General features: G+C 52.2%; 1 protein-coding gene across 1 annotated transcript; it reads left to right on the plus strand.

The window, feature by feature from the left end:
• Positions 1-1490: 1490 nt before the first annotated feature.
• On the plus strand, positions 1491-16244 carry ABCB9 (ATP binding cassette subfamily B member 9). The gene is made up of 12 exons (XM_062625876.1): positions 1491-1579; positions 3087-3778; positions 4127-4241; positions 4714-4844; positions 6029-6234; positions 7020-7217; positions 8732-8860; positions 10210-10398; positions 10929-11102; positions 12310-12469; positions 13210-13346; positions 14496-16244. Exons 2-12 carry the CDS (start codon positions 3166-3168, stop codon positions 14832-14834), a joined length of 2391 nt encoding a protein of 796 aa, XP_062481860.1. The 5' UTR covers positions 1491-1579; positions 3087-3165; the 3' UTR covers positions 14835-16244.
• Positions 16245-21554: the final 5310 nt, after the last annotated feature.

Below are 21554 nucleotides of genomic sequence, written 5' to 3' on the forward strand. Positions count from 1 at the left end.
CTGCAGTGCTGTTTTCTGTCCCTGAGCTCATGCAAGACGGGGTTGAATTGGTTTTTAAGCAACATCTCAAGGCCCAACCCAAGTATTCTGCTTTCCAGGTGATCGCCAACATGACCACAGCCTACAAGCGGGAGCGGAAGAGCGTGAAGAGGAAAAGCCGGGGCCTGCCCTCTCTTGCTTTTAAAGTGGAGAACAACGTGTTCAGGAGCGATGCTGCCAGCTCCCTGAAGAAGCTGAAGAAGGGCCAGTTTGTGTCCTTCCAGATAGAGACGGTCCTGCCTCCCGAGCAGAGCATGGCTGGGGTGAAGAAAACCAGTTAGCCTTTGGGGCTGCCACAGGGTCCTGCAGGGCTGGGGACAGCAGCACGGATGTCCCCAAGGTCTGTGGCCCAGCTGCATGGGTGTCCAGGGTGCAGATGTGCCTGCTCTGTCCTGGGGAGAAGGGAAGGGGAAGGTTCAGACAAGGGGGTCTGTTCAGTCCCTTCCCGGTCCAGGTTTGCCCTCGGAGCATCCCTCTGTCCAGGGAAGTGGCACTGTTCTTGTTCGCATGTTGGCAGCAAAAGAAGCCACAAAGCTCCACCTTTACCATGCTGGGAGCAATCACATGAATGCCTGGGGAGGCATCTGGGTGCAAGTGGGAGAGAACCAGACACTAGACCCAGCTTAGCCACGTTGTCACATGTTTCCTACAGCTTGAAACTCTTCTCCCCACTGTCAGCCTGGACGGGGAAGAGTCGCACCAGGGCTGATGGTGGACATGGGAATGGCTTGAAGTGAGCTTTTTGTTTTTAAGCACTAATTAGCAGCAATAAAGCTGACAATAGCATGTGATGTTTTTAGTGATTGAGGCAGAGAAAAATGAAGTTTTGCTTTGTAACATGACTGTTCTGTTCTCTCCAGAAATGGAGAGAATTCTGGGAATCCCATAGCCTCTTCCTGCACTGATGAGGGTTACAAGGTGCTCCAGAACCGCAGGGATGATAACACCGATCAGCCCTTCTGTCGCCCAGCTGGATGCACTGATGCCTGAGCACTGGTGTGGGAACTTGAAGTGGGGGGAAAATAATGATTAAAGTGGAATTGTTGGAAATTACCTGTCTCTGTGTCAGGTTCATTTAACCCCCTGGCTAATGTAAACCTCTATTTAGGGGTTAATAGAAGAAACTATATTGACTCTTTCTCCTGGTTGTCTTTAAAGCCACCTCCTGTGTTGTATCCCCCCCCCCACCTGCAGAAGTGAAATAAACCCAATCCAATAATACAAAAAATAGCTCAATTTCACAAAGAGAAAAGTTCCTGAGGTGGGGAAACCCCGGAGGCTGCCGTGGGCGCGTTAGGACAGGGTTCATCGGCGTTGGTAACGGGGGTCCGGGTACCCCCATAGCGGGTGTCCCGCTGGCGCCGCGGGCGGGGCCAGGAGCGCGCCGCAGCGAGGGGGCGTGGTCGGGTGGGGTGGGGGGCGTGGTCATGCATAGGCCACGCCCTCTCCCGACCTTGTTCCCGGGACTCGCCGCCGCCGGCAGGTTGGGCCGGGCAGGATCCGGTTGATCCCGGACGGTTCCCGGTCATTCCCGCCGCCGGTAAGAGCCGTCCGGGCGGCCCGGGGCTGCGCTGCCTTTGCGTTGCGGACGGGGAACGGGATGGGGATGGCGGGGAACGGGATGGGGATGGATGGATGGGGGGGAACGGTTTGTGTGTCCCTTGCTATGGCGGGCACGGCCCTTCCCGGGAGTCTCCCGTGGGAGAAGCATCTCGGCCATGGGGAAGCTGGGATGAGGCAGGGGTCTTGGGCCTCTCCATCCCTCGTAGCTGGGGATACCTTTGCGGGTGGCGGAGAGCTGCGGTGGCCGCCCCCTCCTCTTCCTTCTCGCCCTCCTCCTCCTCCTCCTCACCGGGCCGGATCCGCGCAGCGTTGCAGCGGATGGCAGCAGCGAGCACCCTGGGAAGCGTGTCCAGCTCCTCCCTGACACCGCTGCTCCGCTTCGCCTCCTTCCCTCCCGACCCCGGAGACCTTCGTTATTCCCTACACTGCAGCCTCTGCCACCTTTTCCTCCACTTCTTACCCTTGTATCCCACCTGCCCAGCCACCGGGCGTGCTCTTGGCTATGGGCGCTGTGCTGGGAGGTGCCCTTCTCCCCATCGTTTGCTTTTGGGTGGCTGCGGAGGTGGCTGCGGCCAGAGCGTGGCCAGCGCATGGCATCCTTGTGCCGTCCCTTCCGCACCGTGCACCGTCACGGGCTGCTTGGCCAGCACGAATCCAAGGGTCAGGTCCCTCCCTCGTGCCCACACGTGGCACTGCTGGGCATAGTGCAGAAGCAGGTGGGGTTTAAACCAAGGCGAGCTTTTCACGTTTCCTGCATCAGTTTAATCTCTGCCACCAGCCAGACCCATGGGTGGCGGTAAAGGTGGCGTTCCACCCCGGAGCCTCCCTCTCCCATGGGATGCGGTTGTGGATTTCTGACCCCTTTTTAATCTGTTTTTTTTTCGTTGTGTGGCTGAACTGCATGCTGCCAGCACAGGGGGGTTAGTGGGTTATCCCAAGTGAATATTCCAGAGGGCAAGGTGTGACAGGCTGCTGTACCTGGGATTCTTCTTCTTCTGATGGTGGGGGGTCTGTTATGAAGCCAAGCTGCTCTCCCTTCTGCTCTCATGTGGTTCAGATTGAGGGCTCAGCTTCAGCTTTGTGCCGGGAAAGGTGGAGAGGGGCTCTCAGATCATAAGTATCTGAGTTTAACACATTCACAGCTCCATAGCACAGGACAGATGTCCCACCATCACCCAGCTGCTGAGGACCTCCTGGCCGGCCCCACCACAGCAAGCAGGGATGCAGATTCCCACTGAGCTGTGCAGATTTCTGCTTTGGGATTCAGGATGGGTAGAGGCACCTGAGAGGGAAACGTGTCTTCATTTGTGCTTCATGTTTTATGGAGTATTTTGGAGCGTATGCAGCATAGGAGGGGAGAAAGGAGTAGTAGTGGTGTTTGGGGTCAGGTTGGGCTGGTATGGTTGTCCTCCCATCTTGCTTCCCTTTCCCTGCCACCTTCCCAGGGTGAATAACAACCTTGTCTCCCACTTCTCGCCCCACAGCAGAAGCTGACATGACCATGTCCTGCCTGTGCTAGACCTGCCCCTCACTGCCTTGGTGAACCCCAGCCCAGCATCAAGGATGCGCGCCTGGAAGGCAGTGGCCAGCACGCTGGTGCTCAGCGGGGCCGATGTGGTGGTCACCACGCTGCTCTACACCCATGGCCGCAGCGGCCGGGATGTCCTGCAGGACCTGCGGCACTTCAACATCTTCAACTCGCTGCTGGACATCTGGGGGGGCTGCCTCTACCGCAGCTGTGTGCTGCTGGGGGCCGCCATCGGGGTGGCCACCAACACAGCCTATGGCCCCCGGCGCCTCAGGGCATCGCGGACCTTCATCACCATCGTCTGCCTCCTCATGGGCATCTACATGATGGTGAAGCTGCTGCTCTACTCGGAGGTGCGGAGGACCATCAGGGACCCCTGGTTCTGGGGGCTCTTTGCCTGGACCTACGTGGCGCTGGCGGCCACCTTCGGGCTGTGGCAGCTTCTGGCTTGTGTCACCTCTTCCCGCGAGGCACTGGGGCCTGGCGCTGGATCCCGTGCTGAGGCAGAGGAGAGCTGCGATGGGGGAACCCCACGGGACAAGCGGGAGGAGGCAACGGGTCCCACCATCCATAAACTGCTGTCCTACACCAAGCCAGATGCCTTCTTCTTGGGCATTGCCTCCTTCTTCCTCCTCGTGGCTGCGCTGGGTGAGTGAAGGGACGTGGGGAGCTGTGGTGTGCTCCCATCCTCACCAGGATGGAGCCATAGTGGGGGGCTTGACAGCATCCCAGGATTGGGTTTTGGGGTTGCTGTGTTGCATGTCCCACACAGGATGGATAAAAAATGCAATGAGGCAAATAAAAAGGGGATAAAATGGGAAATGAAACATCCCCGTGTGCTGCCGAGGGCTGCACCTCCTGTGGCATCTTGTGTGATGAGCAAGTCTCTCTGTGGTGGGAATGGGGTTGTCCACAAGCCATCGCAGTTGCAATACTGATCCTGTGCTGATCCCATGCCATGGAGCTCAACCCCCATGTCCTGTGCTTGTCTGGCAGGAGAGACCTTCCTGCCCTACTACACGGGGCTGGCCATTGATGGCATCGTGGTGCAGAAGAGCATGGACCGCTTCTCCACAGCAGTGCTGGTCATGTCGCTGCTCGCCATAGGAAGGTAATTGCAGGGGCTGGTTTTGGCTCTGAATAGGAGGAATTGGGGTTTTCCCATAGGAGCTCACAGTGGCAGTGGGCATGGGCTGTCCCATTGCCATGTCCCTCCCAGCCTCCAGGGATGCGCTTTGATTTCTCTGTGCTACCACAGTGCAGAGAGGACGTGGTGGCACTCGTGAGGCTGTGGTGTAGCCCTCCACATCTGTCTGCTGGTGATGGGGGAGCAGGAACACACCCAGGGAGCGGGTTTCCAAAGGAATGCTGTCCCAGCAGCAGAGTCCCCTCTGGAAGTTTATCACTACTGGGGTTAGGACCAGCCATCCCCATGCTGGTAGCACCCAGAAGAGGTGCGGGCTGGTTTAGCCATCACTTCCTAGGCTGGGAAGTGGTACCAAGCCCTTGGGCATTGGGGTGTTTGTGTTGCTGGGGCTGGGTTTCATGTCCATTGGTCTATAACGTTTCTTATCTGCAATTAGCTCATTTGCCGCAGGTATCCGGGGCGGCGTTTTTACACTCATATTTGCAAGACTGAACATTCGCCTCCGCAACTGCCTCTTCAGGTCACTGGTGGCTCAGGAGATGAGCTTCTTTGATGAGAACCGCACAGGTAGGTTCCTCTTCCCCTTGGATTTGCTCTATCCCATCCCAGTGTTGTGTTTCCCTTGGCTTGCCCCACCAGCACACAGCCAGAGGCAGCACCCAAGTGCTTGTGTTTAGAAATAGCAGCAGAAAGCTCTTCCCTTTGGTTTCCCCCTCTTATGGGGTTGGGATGGGATTGCCCAGCACCCTGGGGATGTCCCATTGCCACCATCAGCCTGACATTCCGCAGTCCCTCATGCTCATCTCCACTCATCCCCAAAACACACGCTTTCCTCCTCCCATCCCTCCTGTCAGTGCTTGCTGGTGGCCACTCTCCAGTTCTGCTGCAGGCATCAGAAACCTCAGATGTGTGAAACTTGCTGGATGTGCCTGTCGCTCTCCCTGCTTGCAGTTCATCCTGTCCCGGTCTGTGCTGCTCTGGCATGGTCCCAGCACACTGTAACTTCTTGCCCGTTTAATTTAGTCTTGGTGGTATTTTTAGTTTTGAGGCTGTTGCTGTATTTAGCAGTAGCTGCACAGTGCCTTGGGAGCTGAGGACATCAGAGGTGATGTTGGAAGCGGGATACGGGTAACCCTGGACTTAAACAAAAACGTGGGAATTCAGCTGGACTCAAGCAGTATGGAGTATTTAGGAACTGAGGGTGATGTTTGCTGGCTGTAGCATTCAGCTCCACCAACAAGCACCACAGGAGCTTCACTCCTTAGTAGCTGAGCCCATGTCCTTTGCAGCTCTAGGCTGCAGAGCGCATGGATAAACCCAAACAGCCCTGGCTGGTCCTGCCGGGATGGTGAGGAAAAGTGCAGGCAGCTTCTGGTGGGCTCCTGACATCAACTGGATATAACTTGGGATTGGGTTAACAGCTCTGGAGGTGCATTCAGTGGTCCAGCAAACACTCCATGCATGCACCCATGTGCCTACAGGGTGCACGCCAGTATAGGATGCTGCCATGGTCCCCTTTGCTGTCCTGGGGCTGTTCTTGGTGTCCCTCCTGCATGCAGCAATCCAAGCTTCTCTGTTTTGCTTCACATCCACAGTGGTGGAGTCTCCCCCCTCCCATGCCACCCTTTATACCCCAGTGAGGGAATGGATTGAATGGAGAGCTCCATCTGGCCCCTGGCGTGGAATGGAATGTGGCTAGGCAGTGGTGACATGTCCCTGCTCTCCCCTTCCCCTACCCCTTGTTGCTGCAGGGGACGTCATCTCCCGCCTGACGTCGGACACGACCATCGTGAGTGACCTGGTCTCCCAGAACATCAACATCTTCCTGCGCAACGTGGTGAAGGCCACAGGGGTGATCTTCTTCATGTTCAGCCTCTCCTGGAAGCTCTCGCTCGTCACTTTCATGGGCTTCCCCATCATCATGCTGGTGTCTGATGTCTATGGGAAGTACTACAAGGTAGGCAGGAGCAGCCGGCGTGGCTGTGATGTGCTGCAGTGCTGGGCTGTTCCCCTCCTGAAGCCATTGTGGAGGCTGTGGGTGGCTTTGGAAGTGGTGGGACTGATATCTGAGTGTTTTTCCGCTGGCAGCGGGGGCAGGATGGCGGCATTAAACATGTATGGGCAGGTAACTGTAGCCTCGGCTCTTCCTTGCTTCATGCTCAGAAGTGGAAACGTCTTGGGTCTGACAGGAGAGGCAGTTTGGCCATGGGATGTCCTGTATGTGCCTGTCCTTGGTCAGTCTCTCCTCCCATTTTGCCATGACTCAGTGGGGGTTAAACCCAGTGCTGAGCTCCCCACTCTGCCTGGGGCTAGTGTGGGGCCAAAGGCTGTTCCCCATAGCTAATGCCAGCTCCTGCTGTGGGTCAGAAGCTTGTGAGAGGAGCTCCCCTTGGTCTCCAGACCCGTCCCTTCTACTTGGAAACCCCTGGAAGGGCTCCTGGGCCAGGCTGACCTTATCCCATCAGCAGGAAGCCTGCCCCAGGCTTCCCAAGTGGCCCCAGAGGGGGCATTTCACCTCCTGCAAGCCAAGTCCTTCCTTGGGGACAGCACAATGAATCCATTCTCCCCCTGGCACAAAGTGTGGGATGCATCCCAGTGCTCAGCCCTGTTGCCCACAGCCTGGAAGATGTCACCTGTGCCTTCTTTTCCCGAGCCCAGCAGAGCCCGGGGCGTGTGGGGAGATGCTCCATGGGCAGCCCAGCGCCTGCTGAGCCCGCTCTGCCTCCCCCCTGCTCCCTGCAGAAGCTCTCCAAGGATGTGCAGAACGCCCTGGCCAAGGCCAACAACACCGCTGAGGAGACCATCTCTGCCATGAAGACCATCCGCAGCTTTGCCAACGAGGAAGCGGAGGCAAACGTGTACTGGCAGAAGCTGCAGCAGGTTTACAAGCTCAACAAGCGGGAGGCCCTGGCTTACACCTACTACGTCTGGTCCAGCGGGGTAAGCGGCTCCCTATGGGGAGCTGGGAATGCGCAGGGAATTGCTTCAGATCCCCAAATGCACATGGTGCAGTGGCGCTTTTCCACTTCCAAGGAGCTTTATGGGGTGAGCCCAGCTTTAATATCCGCTGTCAGTGATGCTCTGTCTCCTCATTATTACTTTCCTACTCCTCAGAGTATATTCCGTTCCCCCTTAGGGCAGCTGTGCCGTGCCACTGAACAGCCTGGTTTCTCTTGCAAATAATAATGGAATTGATAACTGCTCAAGGTCGTGGAAAACCCCGTGCTCTGCCTTGCTGCATTGCGTGCCTGTGCCAGCTCATCCCCAGGGCTCCGGCTGGGAAACAGCCACAGCGTTGGTTGAGCTCCTGCTCACAAGCAGATTTTCTGGGGGGTGGTGGCAGGGGGAGGCTGATGGGTTTTTGGGCTGGTTTTTTGTTGTTTCTTCTGTGTTTTTTTTTTTTTCCCAATTTCTGTGTCATCGTTGAAAACCAGATGGTTTGGGACTTCTGCATCGGCTGATAACAAAGGCTGTGCAAAACCCTCGTGTGAGGCTGCCCTTATCTCTGCACATTCTAAGTACCCCCTGGCGAAGGGTTTGTGAGTTATGGTGCCCTCATGCAGCTGTGGGAGACTTGATGGCTTCCTAAGCCTGGAAGCAAAAGTGCAGCGTGTTTAGCATTGTTCCTGGGCTCCCAGGTGGAGCTGGAATGTGAACTGGGTCGGCACAGATCCTGCCAAGACAAAGGAGGCAGAACCCTTTAAAAGCTGCTCCTGCAGGGCTCATGCATGAAGAAATCAAAGGATTTAGCACAGCCCAGGTAGAGTCTGTTTTGGAGGGAGCACAGGATCTTAAGGTCAGATCATGGCAGGGCAATAGAGGAGGAATTCTTTCCCTCAGTGTTTTTGTCCCACAGACACCACACGGAGCACCAGAGCATCACTGCTTTTCTGAGCACTCGGGCAGCATGCAACAGAACCTGATGAAGAAAGGCAGGGGCTGGTATTTGTCATATCAGAGCTCATCTGTCTCCTCTCTAGAGTAGGTGGTACCCCCTGCACTGATTTCAGCCAAGAGCTTCAGAGACTTGTACAAAGGAGGAGTACTTTTTGTGTTGCCGTGATTTTGTGTTCTAAATCAAAATGTCATATACAGAAAGTTTATTTTGGTGGTGAGGTGACTGCATCCTTTGGGTACATGTGATTATGCTTGGGGATGTTAGCCCACAAGAGAGGTTCATGAGATGCTCTGTTATTTCAGATAAACTCTGCCTCCTTGGCCGTTGTCCCTCTGGACTTGTGTTTTGTTGAAAGATGCCAGCCCAGCTCCTTAAATCAGCCCATGTTGAGTTGTTTTTCCATATCCATGCTCACTGCCAGAGCTGTCAGGGATCCTCGGTTTGGGGCTCAGAATAAATGTCAGCACACAAATTGTGGGCTGTTGTGTGAGTAATTGCAAAGGCATCAAAATACCACTTATCCTTGCTGATTTTGGGGGTGTTTTCTTGCTTTCAGCTGACTCTCCTGGTGGTCCAAGTCAGCATCCTTTACTATGGTGGGCATCTCGTGATCTCGGGGCAGATGACAAGTGGAAACCTGATATCCTTCATCATTTATGAGTTCGTCTTAGGAGACTGCATGGAGGTGAGGCTGGTTTATCCCTCTGGGCTACCCTGTATCGAGATGATGTTCATCTTCGTGAAGGTCCCAGGGCAGTGTTGGCTTTCCTGCAATGCATTTCCTTCATGCTGTAGCTTTTGCCCACCGGTGGGTTGATTCTTCCCTCTGCTCCCCTCCTTGCAACCTGAATGTGCTGCCTGTCCCCTGAAAAGGCAATTGGGACCAAAGGGATTAGGCTGGCCCTGCTGAAGGGCAGAGTCCTGGCTGCCTCCCAAGCATTTTTCCTGGTGTGAAGGATGCAGGGATTACGAAGCTGCCTGTTAAATTTCAGGCTTCATTAAAAACTCAATTATATTAGTTTTTCTTCCTTTCTTTCTTTCCTTTCTATTCCCAGGGATAGGCTGCAAGCTGCTGCGTTGGCAGCGCATTAGCACGATGGGATTGTGGGTGGGATGGTGGAGCCCACCCAGGGCTGCCTTCCCCTTGTGAAGGCATAAGCTTGGCTAGTCAAGGCAGAAACCATCAAGCCGAGGTTTCCTCACAGCCAGGAGTGGTTTTGGTGGTGCTTCAGCCTTCATGCAGTGGCAGAGCAGAGCTGGAGGCAACTTGCCCAGCTCTCACCATCTGTTCAGATGGCTGCAGGCTCTGGTGGTGTTTCCAGGCTGCGGTTTTGGGGTGTGTTTTGCTTGGTTTGGGGTTTTTTTTCCCTCTCCTGATGGGAGGGGCAGTTGCAGTATAAGCTGTTCTGCAGCTCTAGGTTTAATACTGAAAAGGGCAGATGTGATGGGTTTATTCCAGGGAAGCCAGTGTCAGTATGCAGCAGCTGTACTTGGGAAAGTCCAATGGTAAATCCACTAGGAATATATCCCAGCAGGAAACGGCCTTATCAGCTGCCAAACAGATGCTTAAAGGGTTCAGCCTGGGGCTGCTCTGCATTTGAGACACGTGTGTTAGGGAATGAGCTAGCCATCGTTAGGGGCTGGAGTGATGCACTGCAGTACATGGATTCTGTTCAGCCACTGTGCTGGGGAGCTGCTGGTCTTGAGCAAAGAGATGGGTGAAGAATTTTGTTGGAGCTTTGGGTCATGTATCTCCTGGTGCACATCTCTTCCCAGTCCATGTGTTTCCTCCTCCTGTTCCCCTCTGAGTCTACCCATGCACATCATCCTCTTAGATACCCTTTCCCTGGTTGCATCCATATATCCCCTTCCATACCCTGCAGAGGCGGAAGACCTTTCTTTCCTTGTGTCTGATGGCTGTAGTTCATGTCAGATGATAGAAGGCTTGGGAATGCCTCAGCCATTCTCCCTGTGAGTGGCACTGACTGACTTCCATTGCATGGGAGGGTCTCACCGTTGCCTCTTCCCTTCCAGTCCGTTGGCTCTGTCTACAGCGGCCTGATGCAGGGAGTGGGAGCTGCGGAGAAGGTGTTTGAGTTCATCGACCGCAAGCCAACGATGGTGAATGATGGGTCCCTGGCCCCAGACCACGTGGATGGGAAGGTGGAGTTCAGGAACGTGACCTTCTCCTACCGCACTCGCTCTGCAACACAGGTCCTGCAGGTGAGCCCCATGGGCACAGAGTGCTCCCCACCACGAGGCATCACGCATCACTTCTCCATCATGGCCAATAACCCATCCCATGGGAAGTGTCAGCTGCCCTTTTGGAGATGCATAAAGGCAAGCTCAGTGGCATGCTGGAAAACAGATTATAAGGAACAGTGGGTGTTTAGGGCTGACCTTCCTCACAGGGAATGAGATTTCTTAATGAAACCTTTGTTCCCTGCTCAGGCATTAACACGTCAGCGTGGTACAGGGCTTTCTGCCAAGCTGCCTTGAGCTGTTTCCATGGGAGAGGGGCTGAGGTCATGAGGCGGGGGGAGGCAGCAGGGAGGTTAGTTTGCTCGGCTGGTTTTAGAGGTCCTGCTACAACAGGAGGCAGATTTGGAGCTAGGAGAGGTGGCTGATGTAGCACAACGCCATGGTGGAGGGTCACCGTGGCCAGACTGTGTCTACCTTTCTTGCCTGGTGTCCAAGCTGCTTTCCCTTGGGAAAAGCCAGGACCTGAGCATGCTCTCCCATGCACGTTGCAGAATGTGTCCTTCACCCTGCACCCCGGCAAAGTGACCGCACTGGTGGGTCCTTCGGGGAGTGGGAAGAGCTCCTGTGTCAACATCCTGGAGAACTTCTACCCTCTGCAAGACGGGCAGGTGCTGCTGGACGGGCATCCCATTAACATGTATGATCACAAGTACCTGCACTCAGTGGTACGAGCGACTGATACGTGTATTCTAGCTATCGCCTGAGCGGAGGGGATGGATGGATGGATGGATGGATGGATGGATGGATGGTAGTGATGCATGTTGCCTGGGAGTTGATCTGGCAACTTTTGAGATGTCCAGAAAGCTGGAGGTGGTCCAGGAAACTAATTCAGATAATTAGTGGGGGTGGAAGGGAAGGGATGGAGTGGTTTCATGGGGAGGGGGAAGCCATCCGAAGCCAGAACAAAACCCATGTTTTGTGTTGTATCTTTTGGCTGACACAGTAGAAATATGTTTATGGTTGTTGGATTAATCGTCATCTAAATCGGGTTTGCAAGAAGAGTTTTGCATTCCTCCAGCACTTTCTGCCTTAAGATCTTAAAGTAAATCTCAGATAACCGGGAGTTAAACACCTCAGGACCCTGGCAGCAAGTGGAGCACCACAGGGGCTGGATGGTTTGCCTAAGAGAGGGGTCTGGGCCCCTTGGCTCTCATCCGTGTCACAGCACAGATGAGCCTTCATCTCCTCTGCAAGTAACTGCTTTCTTTGTTTGCCTCCAGAGCAAATGGCCTCACCAGTCAGCAGGAAAATCTGCAAACAACTGATGAGAGACAGGAGGGGAAGCCAGAGTCACTGTGACTGATTTACATTCCCTGCCCGTACCGAGGGAGCATTAAAAGACAAGCGAGTCTTTCAGTTTAGAAAGCCTGGTGTGGCATCAGGAGCATGGGGAGAAGTCAATCAAAATATGACCATGTCCCACTGGCTCTCTCCATGCCCAGTGCTGAGCAATAATTTGGAGGGTTCAGTTTATTCCAGTCTTGAAGGTTTGACAAAGCCTTGAATGCGTGAGCGAGCAGCAGTGGCTGTAAGGTAGGACAGGGAGGCTGTTGCTAAGCAATTAAAGGATTGCAGCAGCTATGTCCCTAACTTGCTAATTTTGGATTGAAAGATGCAGGAGAGGCCAAGCATGATTACTGGCCTTGAAGAGGAAATCAGCAAAAGCCTAAGAGAGGGTTTTTCCAGCCTGCCTTGTCCCTGCAACTGGTTCCCATTCTGGGAAGAGCAAACGGTGATGGGAGTTTCTGTATCTTGGTTTAATGGTGGGGCTCTGCTTGAGTCTTACCCAGCAGGAGCAAAAGCTGATGATCTGTGATACCGGCCAGTGCATCTTCTGCTTCCAACCCCCTGCTCTTCCCTTCCTCTCTGCAGATCTCCCTGGTGAGCCAAGAGCCGGTGCTGTTCGCCCGCTCTATTGCGGATAACATTTCTTATGGCTTAACTTCAGCCTCCTTCGAGTCAGTGGTCCAGGCTGCCCAGAAGGCCAATGCACACTCCTTCATCATGGAGTTACAGGATGGATACCACACAGGTACCAAAATCCTTCTGTTTGGACTTGCACTTGCCTAGGGAAAACAAACTCTCCCCTTGGGTGGAAAGTCAGGCAGGTAGTGATGGACATGGATCCTTGGCACCTTGGTGGTGGTGTAGGGCAGCTACATGGAGAGGTGCAGCACCCTGGCTGCCTTTTGGGGTGACTGAGCTGCTGCTACATGATTTCTGAGCCCATTCCAGGCAACAGGATGAGCATTCCCCATCCCATCCGGACCAGTCCAGCTCCCAATGCCTGGCAGTGTTATGGAGATGTGGCACTGGCAGTCTCAACCCTCTTCAGTGCAGGGATCAGGAGACAAGCTCAGAACTTCACCTGCAGAGGAAGAAAATAAACCTGTGATAAATGCAGAGTAATAAAAGCTGGTGTATTTGTGACAGTGGGCCTTTGAGAGGGGGCAGCTCAGGCTGACAATGGCTTGTGTTTATGGGTGAGCAGGGGGAGTTTGAGTTTGGATGGTCTCAAGGACTTCTGCCTTGTTTCCATGAGCATCAGTTCCTCAAACCCTGGGACAACAGTGGAGAACTTGCTGCTGGAGGGAAGGACAGCAGCCTCAGGGATGTTTTGCTCATTTAAGTTGCTTTGCCAAGTGAGCAGAAGCATTTACATGGTCTTTGCTTCAAAGTGTGACGCCGTCCTGGTGCTGTGCCTGGGAGCTGAACTTGATGGCAGCTCTGGATTTTAACTTGACCCTTTTCCTCTCTACCTTAACCCAACAGAGGCAGGTGAAAAAGGAGCCCAGCTCTCAGGTGGCCAGAAGCAGAGAGTGGCAATTGCCAGAGCCTTGATCCGAACCCCCCCCATCCTAATCCTGGATGAAGCCACAAGTGCACTGGATGCAGAGAGTGAACACGCGGTGAGTAGGTGACTCGTGTTTGGGCCAAAGAGGCAGTCTGGGTTTGGAGGAAAGGCTGCAGCTTCAGTTTCCAGCCGGTGGACAAGCTTAGTCTTGACATGGTGCAATCAGAGGTTTGGGTAGGATGCTAATTCCTGAGCAGGAATTTGTTTCCAATGCTGCTGTAACATTGGAAGGGAATAATCAAGAATAATCAACCAAGAAGGAAAAATCCTATGCTCACAGCAGCCAGCGCCTGATAAACCTGGTGAGATGGGGACCTCTGACCTTTTTAAATGTGGGAAGTGTTAACTGGCATATGGCAACTCTGTGCAGCCTTTTAGGATGGAATCCTGAGGAAGACCCTGAAACTGGTACTGCAGTAGGGAGAGCAGGACTGCCTGAGCTAAAATCCCAGCTAAGGCACCCAAGAAGCCACGCTTGTAGGAACGTAAACTGAGCTCATTTATGTGGCTGGGATGCGACAGCTCTGCCAGTAGCAGTTTGGCCTCACTTGTTCAATGATGTGAAGGAGAATAGCTCAAACTTGAGGTGTGAGGATGTCTCCCAGTCCCAGAGGATGAGCACTGCTGGCCCATGGAGCAGAGCAGTATGAGCATCCGATCTTGGAGCAGCCTGTTGGCTTGCAGATCCTCAGCCGTGTGCATGGTACCCAATGCCAGACAGGAGTTGGTTTTGGCTAGCCAGGGGTGTCAATGTGACAGATGCCTGGTGGCCATCTGCCTGCCTTTAGACCTTAGTGCTACTTCTCTGTCTCTTGGCTGGAAAACACCTCTCTCTTGCTTTGCCTTGATGCACTGAGGAAATAGCCCCCCTTTTCTGAGCAGTGTTGTCTTCCTGCAGTCCGTGCTAACACCTCGTAGCCTCCAAATCTGGGGTCCAACTCCAACAAGCACTCAGTTTGCAGGATCAGACCTGTGTGCATACCTGAGGGCTGGCTGCACTGAGACAGTCTTTTGGTTGCAGAGCAAGAGCTGGGATGGACATGCTGGTGCTAGTAGTGCTGCAGGGAGTCTTGTGTCCTCTGTAGCCAAAGGAGAGCAAATCCCTTGTCCAGAGGTTTCTTAAAAGAGACTACAAAGCTGCTGTTCTTCCTTCCAAAGCAGAGCCATTGATGCTCAGGCACTAACGCCTTTTCCTCCCGCACAGATCCAGCAGGCCATCTACGGCGACTTGCAGAACCACACAGTGCTTGTCATAGCTCACAGGCTGAGCACTGTGGAGAAGGCACACAACATCATTGTGCTGGACAAGGGCCGCGTGGTGCAGCAGGGCTCGCACAAGCAGCTCATGGAAGAAGGAGGCCTTTATTCCAAGCTGGTGCAGAGACAGATCCTGGGACTGGAGGGGGCCGGCGCAGACAGTCTCCAACCTGCAGCCCGGGGGGATGCAGCGAAGGCGCCCGGTGGGCTGGAGGAGGAGTTCAGGATAGACCATTCCCTGCCGGCCGTGGCGCAGGACGATTACACCAGCAGCGCTCACAAGTGAGAGCGGCGATGGCCGGCGCTCCGGATGCTTGCTGGGATGCTGGGACAGGAGGTGGCTTGTCCGCAGAACGCCGCCCGTTTGCTCACACCCCCGTGCACACACCAACACACACTATAGAGCTTCCTGCATTGCAGCCCAGCAGGCTAAATGCCGGCTGGTTTAAACAGGGAAACGGATTCACCAGAGGGAGTTGGGTCTTTAGTGATTCCCAGTGTTTCTGCTGGGTTTCTTTTCTTACTACCAGTAATTCCACTCGACTGGGACTTTTCTCCCATCGATATGCATGTGTAACTGCTATTAACTGTACTGGATGTCAAATGCTTGCATGGAGGGGAAGATTGAAAACCCCTTCAGGAATTTCAGGGGGTGGCTTTTGTGGCTGGATAGAAAAACTGACTGTAAACCAAGGTTCTGTTCCCACTCTCGGTCGTTGGGGCCCATCCAAAGTCTGCTGAAGTCTGTAGGGAGCTCCCTTTGGCTTCAGTGAAAACTGGATCACTCCCATGGGGCTGAGCACAGGGAGAGTTTTGCACTGAGTGCCTGCAGGCTCAGGCTCACAACCATTGCTGCTGAGCTTGTACCATGTAGTAACCATCCTTGCTGGAGCGAGCCAGGGGACCAGGAGGCAGATGTTGCTTTCAGATTTGCTCTTGGTGCTTGGTGGGTGTTTGTTTTTAAGGGTGAAAAGTTTTACCTTAATTGGGGTAGGTTTGGGGTTTTCTGTTGTTTGGGTTGGTTTCGGGTTCTTTTTACTCTCTTCGTGTGCACTGTGCAATTGCCTGTCTCCAACATCCACTGAAAATTGGTCTCTTTTATTTCAGAATCTTTTTAACTCACAAACCCTGGTGCTGGTTTGAGGGAAAACACTGCTAAAGACAGGCACAAAATAGTAAAAGACAGCACTTTATGAATCCCACCAAAGCTTTGTTCAGCTTCAGGCCACGCTGGTGACTGCTGCATGGGAAATCTCTATGGTCGCTTCCCTTGAAGTCCCACCTGAGCTGCCTGAACTTCCAAATGTGTTCCTTTGCGTATTATTTATTAACTTACTTCTAGTATGAGGGAGAGAGAGAACTATGTTGCTCCTACCCCTTCTGGGTAATGGCTCTGGCTTAGTAATGTTATCCTGCCATAGACTGGTGAAGAAACCTATGCAGCCAGGCAGGTGCTGTTGAAAACTAGCATTTCTATGGGGAAGAGAGACTTCAGACTGTGCGTAGTTAAGACATTATCTCAAGCACTTTAGCTCTCATGTTTTCTGATACCTGAATGCTGCTGCTCTTTCCTTTCCAGCAGGTTTGCGTTCCTGTTGTTGGCGATGTTTTGTTTCCATTTAGTGATGTTTTACAACCTCTTTAGTGTCCTTGAGGAGGGATGCTCAGAAAATAAAATACTACCTCTGCCACTCAACATGGAGCCAATGTAGTGGGGGTGTTGTTTGCGTTCAGGGTTTTCAGGGTAACGTTCATCTGTGTGTATCCACTGTCCATGTTCTAGCTGCCTTGCAGGGAATGACAAGAACCTGCAGAGGATTAGGTATGTAAAAGCCTTTAGGATCTGATAATGGCCATGAGCCATAGGAATAACCTGTTTAAGGACTTGTTTCCATCCCGGATGCCATGTGGCAGTCGGTCTCTACACAAGGGCAAGCAGCCTAACCCGTTCTCAAAGAACAGCGCTTTGTGACTGGAATCTTTTCAGCTGCTTGATTTTGTGCTGTGATAAAAATCTGTGCCTTGGAAGAATGAGAGCTCTCCTTGTCTTATCTCCCTCCCCTTAGGAAACCTCTGTCACGCTCCGCACTCCGCGGTTCACCCCTTCCGTAAACGGCAACGCATTCCTGCTTGATGGAAGTTTGCCCTGTGTGCCTGTGACGAGGCTGGGGGTTCCACCCAGTGCTGGCAGCAAGTGATTCATTCTGCATTATTATCAGTGCCTGGGAGCAGAATGTGGCCAATGGTTCATGGAAGTGGAATTAAGTTCTACTTAATTGAAAAACTGGGGGGGGGGGGGGGGGGGAATTGGAAGCTGGGACCTGGTGAAGGCATCTCACCCTGGGAAGTGCTGCTAGGATGATGTTTGTTTGTACATGAGGTGCTGGAAAAGGCACTTGGATTGTTTCCCATGTGTCTCTCCCAGGCCGTGCTGCAGAAAGGGGAATTGGAGGATACGATTGGATTAGTTTTATTGCAAAGACTACAGTGAATTTCAGGAAGGGAGCCTTTGCTTCCCAAGCCTGTTGTGGTGATAATCCCAGCATTGCATCCCCAGACCAGGTCCAGCTGTAGCTGAAATAGCACCTTGGAAACAGCAGATTGTCCCTGCTGGTGGCACTGGTCCAAGCTGATAACAGGGCCTGACTTTGTTCATTGCCACAGGTGCTGAATTCTCTTTTGCATCCAGGTAACTCAAGGCTACTTTTCCACTGAGCCTTACAACTCATGGCATCAAGTTCTTTTGTCGTGCTGTTGGCATGTGACAGATGCCTCTGCCTGAATGCTAAAGCCATGAGGGTTTTCTTACAGCCTGGTGGGAGCTCCACACTCCATAGGGGATCCAGCAGCACTAACCTAATGCAGACATCTCTGCTGGCCCAGGACAAACCCTATGTCTGTACTGAAAATCCTGCTTTTCGGAATCATTCCAACTTGTCTTTGAAGTGAAACTGAGGGTCAGAGATGCCCGTCAGCCAGCCTAAGCCTGGTGGTGAAGATGAGCTTGACTCGGTGCAGCAATGGGAATTGCTCCAGTGCTGGAACATGAACTGCTTCCTAGCCCTGCCTGGTCCCTTGGGTCTTGCTGCCTGTGGGCAGTCTCTGTGTTCCAGGCTATTCTCCTGGACACAAGGCCACTGTTCCCTCTGAAACCCTCTGCTGTAGCATTTTGTGGCTGCGGGTTTGCCCAGAGCTGACATTTGCATGGGGAACGCAGTCAAAATCTCTTCAGGAGCTTCTCAGGGGCAGTGATGCAGAGAAAATGGTTCTTCCCCTCACAGGGAAAAGGCTTCTTCACAGGGAACTCCGAGGGGTTTGTCTGTAACCTGAACGTGGGGGGCACAAGGCTGTCATGGTAGAATTGGAAGCGTTGAAAGCACACTCAGTTACAAAGGTTGCCTTCGTATACTTCGTATACTCTATATGTATGTATACCCCATAGCAGGTTGGTTTCCCCGCTATTAATAAGCTCTAACCATTCCCTCTAATAGCTATAACCACAACTATATTTGTCTTAAACATTGGAAAACCCTATCCAAGATGAAGTTCAAGAGTAGCTCCTATAGTCCTAGCTATTCCCAAGGACATGTATTCACCCTGCACCTTCGCACAGACAAGGTATGTGGCTGCCTGACCCAGTAAATGAGAACACTGTAATGGGAAAAACACAGCTGTGTTTATTCCAACAACTTGTCTCCTGGCACACCAACCTCTGCCTCAATAAGCAACTGTGCTTGTGTTGGTGGCTGTGCTTTCTAGGCCTTCAGCAGGTCTGGAAATAACCACAAGCAAATAGAGCGAGTGCTTCTAGCTCAGACTCGGAGATCTCTTAAGTCTGGGGAGGAAAAATAGCATTTGCCTTTCTACTGTAGCTTCACCATGAGCTTAAGGCAAAGAAAGTATATGCAGGTGTGCAAACCAGCTCCTCATGCCTGCGGCTCCCCGAAAGGAAGGTGTATAGCACTAGCAATCAGTGCTTGCTCTCTCTCAAACAGGACCACTGGGTCTCTCCTGGGATGCTGAACATGCAGGTTGCTTTCACGTGTGAAGGGATCTGGATTATGAAATCTAAACAGAAGAACGGGGCTGTGATTTAATATATAGAAGGAAATTAAACTGCAAATAAGGCTGGGGACTTATCTGTCCATTGAGCAACCAGGCTAATAAGGGTTAATAAGCACTGAAGATTAGACTTGCAAATTCAGTCTCTACATAACCAACCAGTTTTTCCAGGAAAAGAAGAGAAGTTGTGAAGGTGACTTGCAAAATATGTCTGAATGTCATAAATATGCATGGCTACAGTGCTACTGCCTGTAAAAGGATGTGAGGTGGCAGAAGGAAATTCAAGATCAAGTTTAAGAAGTGAAAAAACCTAACGTCTAATTTAAACTCGGCTGGATGCCAGTTCTCCCCAGGACTGAAGCCTGACTCCTTATTCACCGTGACATGGTTTCCACTGTAAGCTTCCCAATTTTTTTTTGTTCCATTTCTCCTGTAATAAACCCCCCTGACTTCTGTACTTGGCCTGCTTGCAATTTGAATGGTTGTGGATGCTGTCACCCTTCGAAAGGATTTAGGCAAGGGCAAATAAGAACCAAGGCTGAGTAGCTGATAAATCTCAGTCTGCAGCACTGCAAGAGTGGGTTATCCCTGTATCCTAAAATCCCAGTTTGTCTGTGATCCTCCATATTCTGCCCAAGAGATGTGCTGTCATAAACCCTTTATTTTTCATGAAGACTGCTGAATGGAAAGGCACCTTCCTACCTGTCCAAATAGAATACATAATTATACAAAAGCAGCTGACCCATATTATCTTGTCTGTCAACCTCAGCAGCTTTTCTGACCAACTTGAGAACTCAATCACATGCAGATGCTGATCGAAGCACTCAAAAGCAGGCCAGATGTTAGTATAGACACTCCTCCCCAACATCACCAGCACCCAAGCGTAGCTACACAGGGAGAAGTGGTATTTTCAATGTGTTATACTTGAGCACAGATGAGTATGTTCTCCCTGTGCTTTTTGGGATGACTTCCTTGTTCTGCATTATTCTGCTTCTAACTTTAATACTGATTACCACTCATTAAAATAATCCATTCCTTGATGTCTAGAGCAGTGAACTTCCATCAGCCCCATGCAAAAAGAACAAGAATTAGTTACAGAAAAGCTCCTTAGATGACAGTAAACCATTTTTCCTAACAGCATATTGACAATGCAATTATTATCGTACTGTAGTGCCCTTCACCAGAGATACTCACCCAGAGCACCTCCACAAGCATTATTCAGTGTGAACTTTTCCTCTCCACCCTCACCTGGAACTGAATGGTTCTTCTTCATCTTTTTAAGCAAAAGGCATTATAGTGGAGGGAAGTTGAGAGCTCCGCTCAGGATCACATCGAAAGGCAGTGGTAAAACTAGATTCACAACGTGAAGCTGAGTCAGACTCATCTAAACCATGCTCCCCCCATACCAATTATTTAGCTATGCTATGAAGTTACAATCACTCACGTTCTTGGGAAGACAGGGTTTCTTTTAAACCCTCGACTAATTCCTCTATTTGTGTGTGTATATACGGGTGTGTTTGCATGCATAGATTTACAGCCTGGGTTATACTGTGTCTTCTTGATGGTGATGTGGGAGTACGGTGTATGATACCGTGTTGGAATGGCAGCTATCTACTGGTTTTAAATAACAAGGTCGGGCTGCAGTGGCCATGCAAACCCATGTCACTGCCAAGGGGTACGTGTGCTGGCTCACCTGCACCCCACACAAGGAGGAGCTCAGCACATACCGCAGCAGCAGGAAGGTGCGTTGACGTGGGTGAGTGGACACATGCTCCTATCACTACTCACCACCTCCCCACCCTAAGCAAGCTCAGCTCAGCTTCCTGCTGCGCAAACACCTCGCTCTTGCCTGCCTCTGAATGCGCTCAGTTTGCACCATGGGGGTACAGGAGCTCTGCACTAGGCAGACAGAAGGCCAGGAAGCCTTTTTCTATCAGTGTCATGGTGTTTGCCTTTATTACCTATGGTTAATAAGACACAGAGGGCTTTTTGGCTGGGGAGCTGAGTTTAGTTATAGGGCAAAAGACTGAAGCTAGAGCGGTCATATCTTCATTCAGCTCTGGGAGGAAGTACTGGGTCACTTCTTGGATGTGACTAACATCACCACAGTTTAATAGCCTTGCATCAGAGGTGGATTCAGTTCAACTGCATTGATTTTTTTCCCCACTGAGATAAAAAACATCAGCTACAAAGGACAACAACCATGCGGCCATTCCCTACCCTGCTCCTTTGGCTCATGAGCCACTGGTCCTCCCTGGTGCCACACACATGGAAACAAGCGCACCCATGATCCCTTAGGTACAAAGCAGACCAGGAAGGCAGTGCATACCTAGAGATGCATACCACTTAGGTTATGTTAACACAATTAATTGGTTTAGGCATAATTGTCCTTATCACCTGTGCTAACATCAGTAGTAACCAGGAAACTACTGCTCCGAAGGGTTACCACAGAGTGCCTAGTACAGTGCTGGTGACTTAACAGATACAAATCAGGAGAACAGAATGCAGCTATGATGTTTTAATTGGTATGGCTATGATGTTTTAATTGATGCAGAGCGTTTGCTACATGACTAAACTCTCTGAATTCACCATAAAACACATCGGTGGAAAGATCATTTCTTGCCCTTTGCTCTTGAAGAAGAAAGAGCTTACGATGGACAAAAAGACCCAGCACCAAAGCTTGGCGGGATGTGATTTTGGGCTGTTTTTAACCGAAACCAGGTATTCAGCCCTGTTACCCCGGTCACCCTCCGCCTCTCCGCACGCTCCCCCCCTCCCCCTACCGCCCTTTGGTACCGTCCTCCACCACCTCCTCCCAGCCCCTTTGGTACGCCCCGCCCCGCACGCTGCCGCCCCGCCCTCCCAGCAGGGGGCGCCGAGGGCGGTGCCCACCCGGGGCAGGGGCGACACCGCGGCGGCACTTCCGGTTGGCGGCGGTGGCGGC

This window comes from Pezoporus occidentalis, unplaced genomic scaffold, assembly GCF_034315485.1.
Source record: "Pezoporus occidentalis ecotype Australia unplaced genomic scaffold, CSIRO_AGI_Poc_V1 ctg284, whole genome shotgun sequence".
Classification (NCBI taxonomy): Eukaryota; Metazoa; Chordata; class Aves; order Psittaciformes; family Psittacidae; genus Pezoporus; species Pezoporus occidentalis.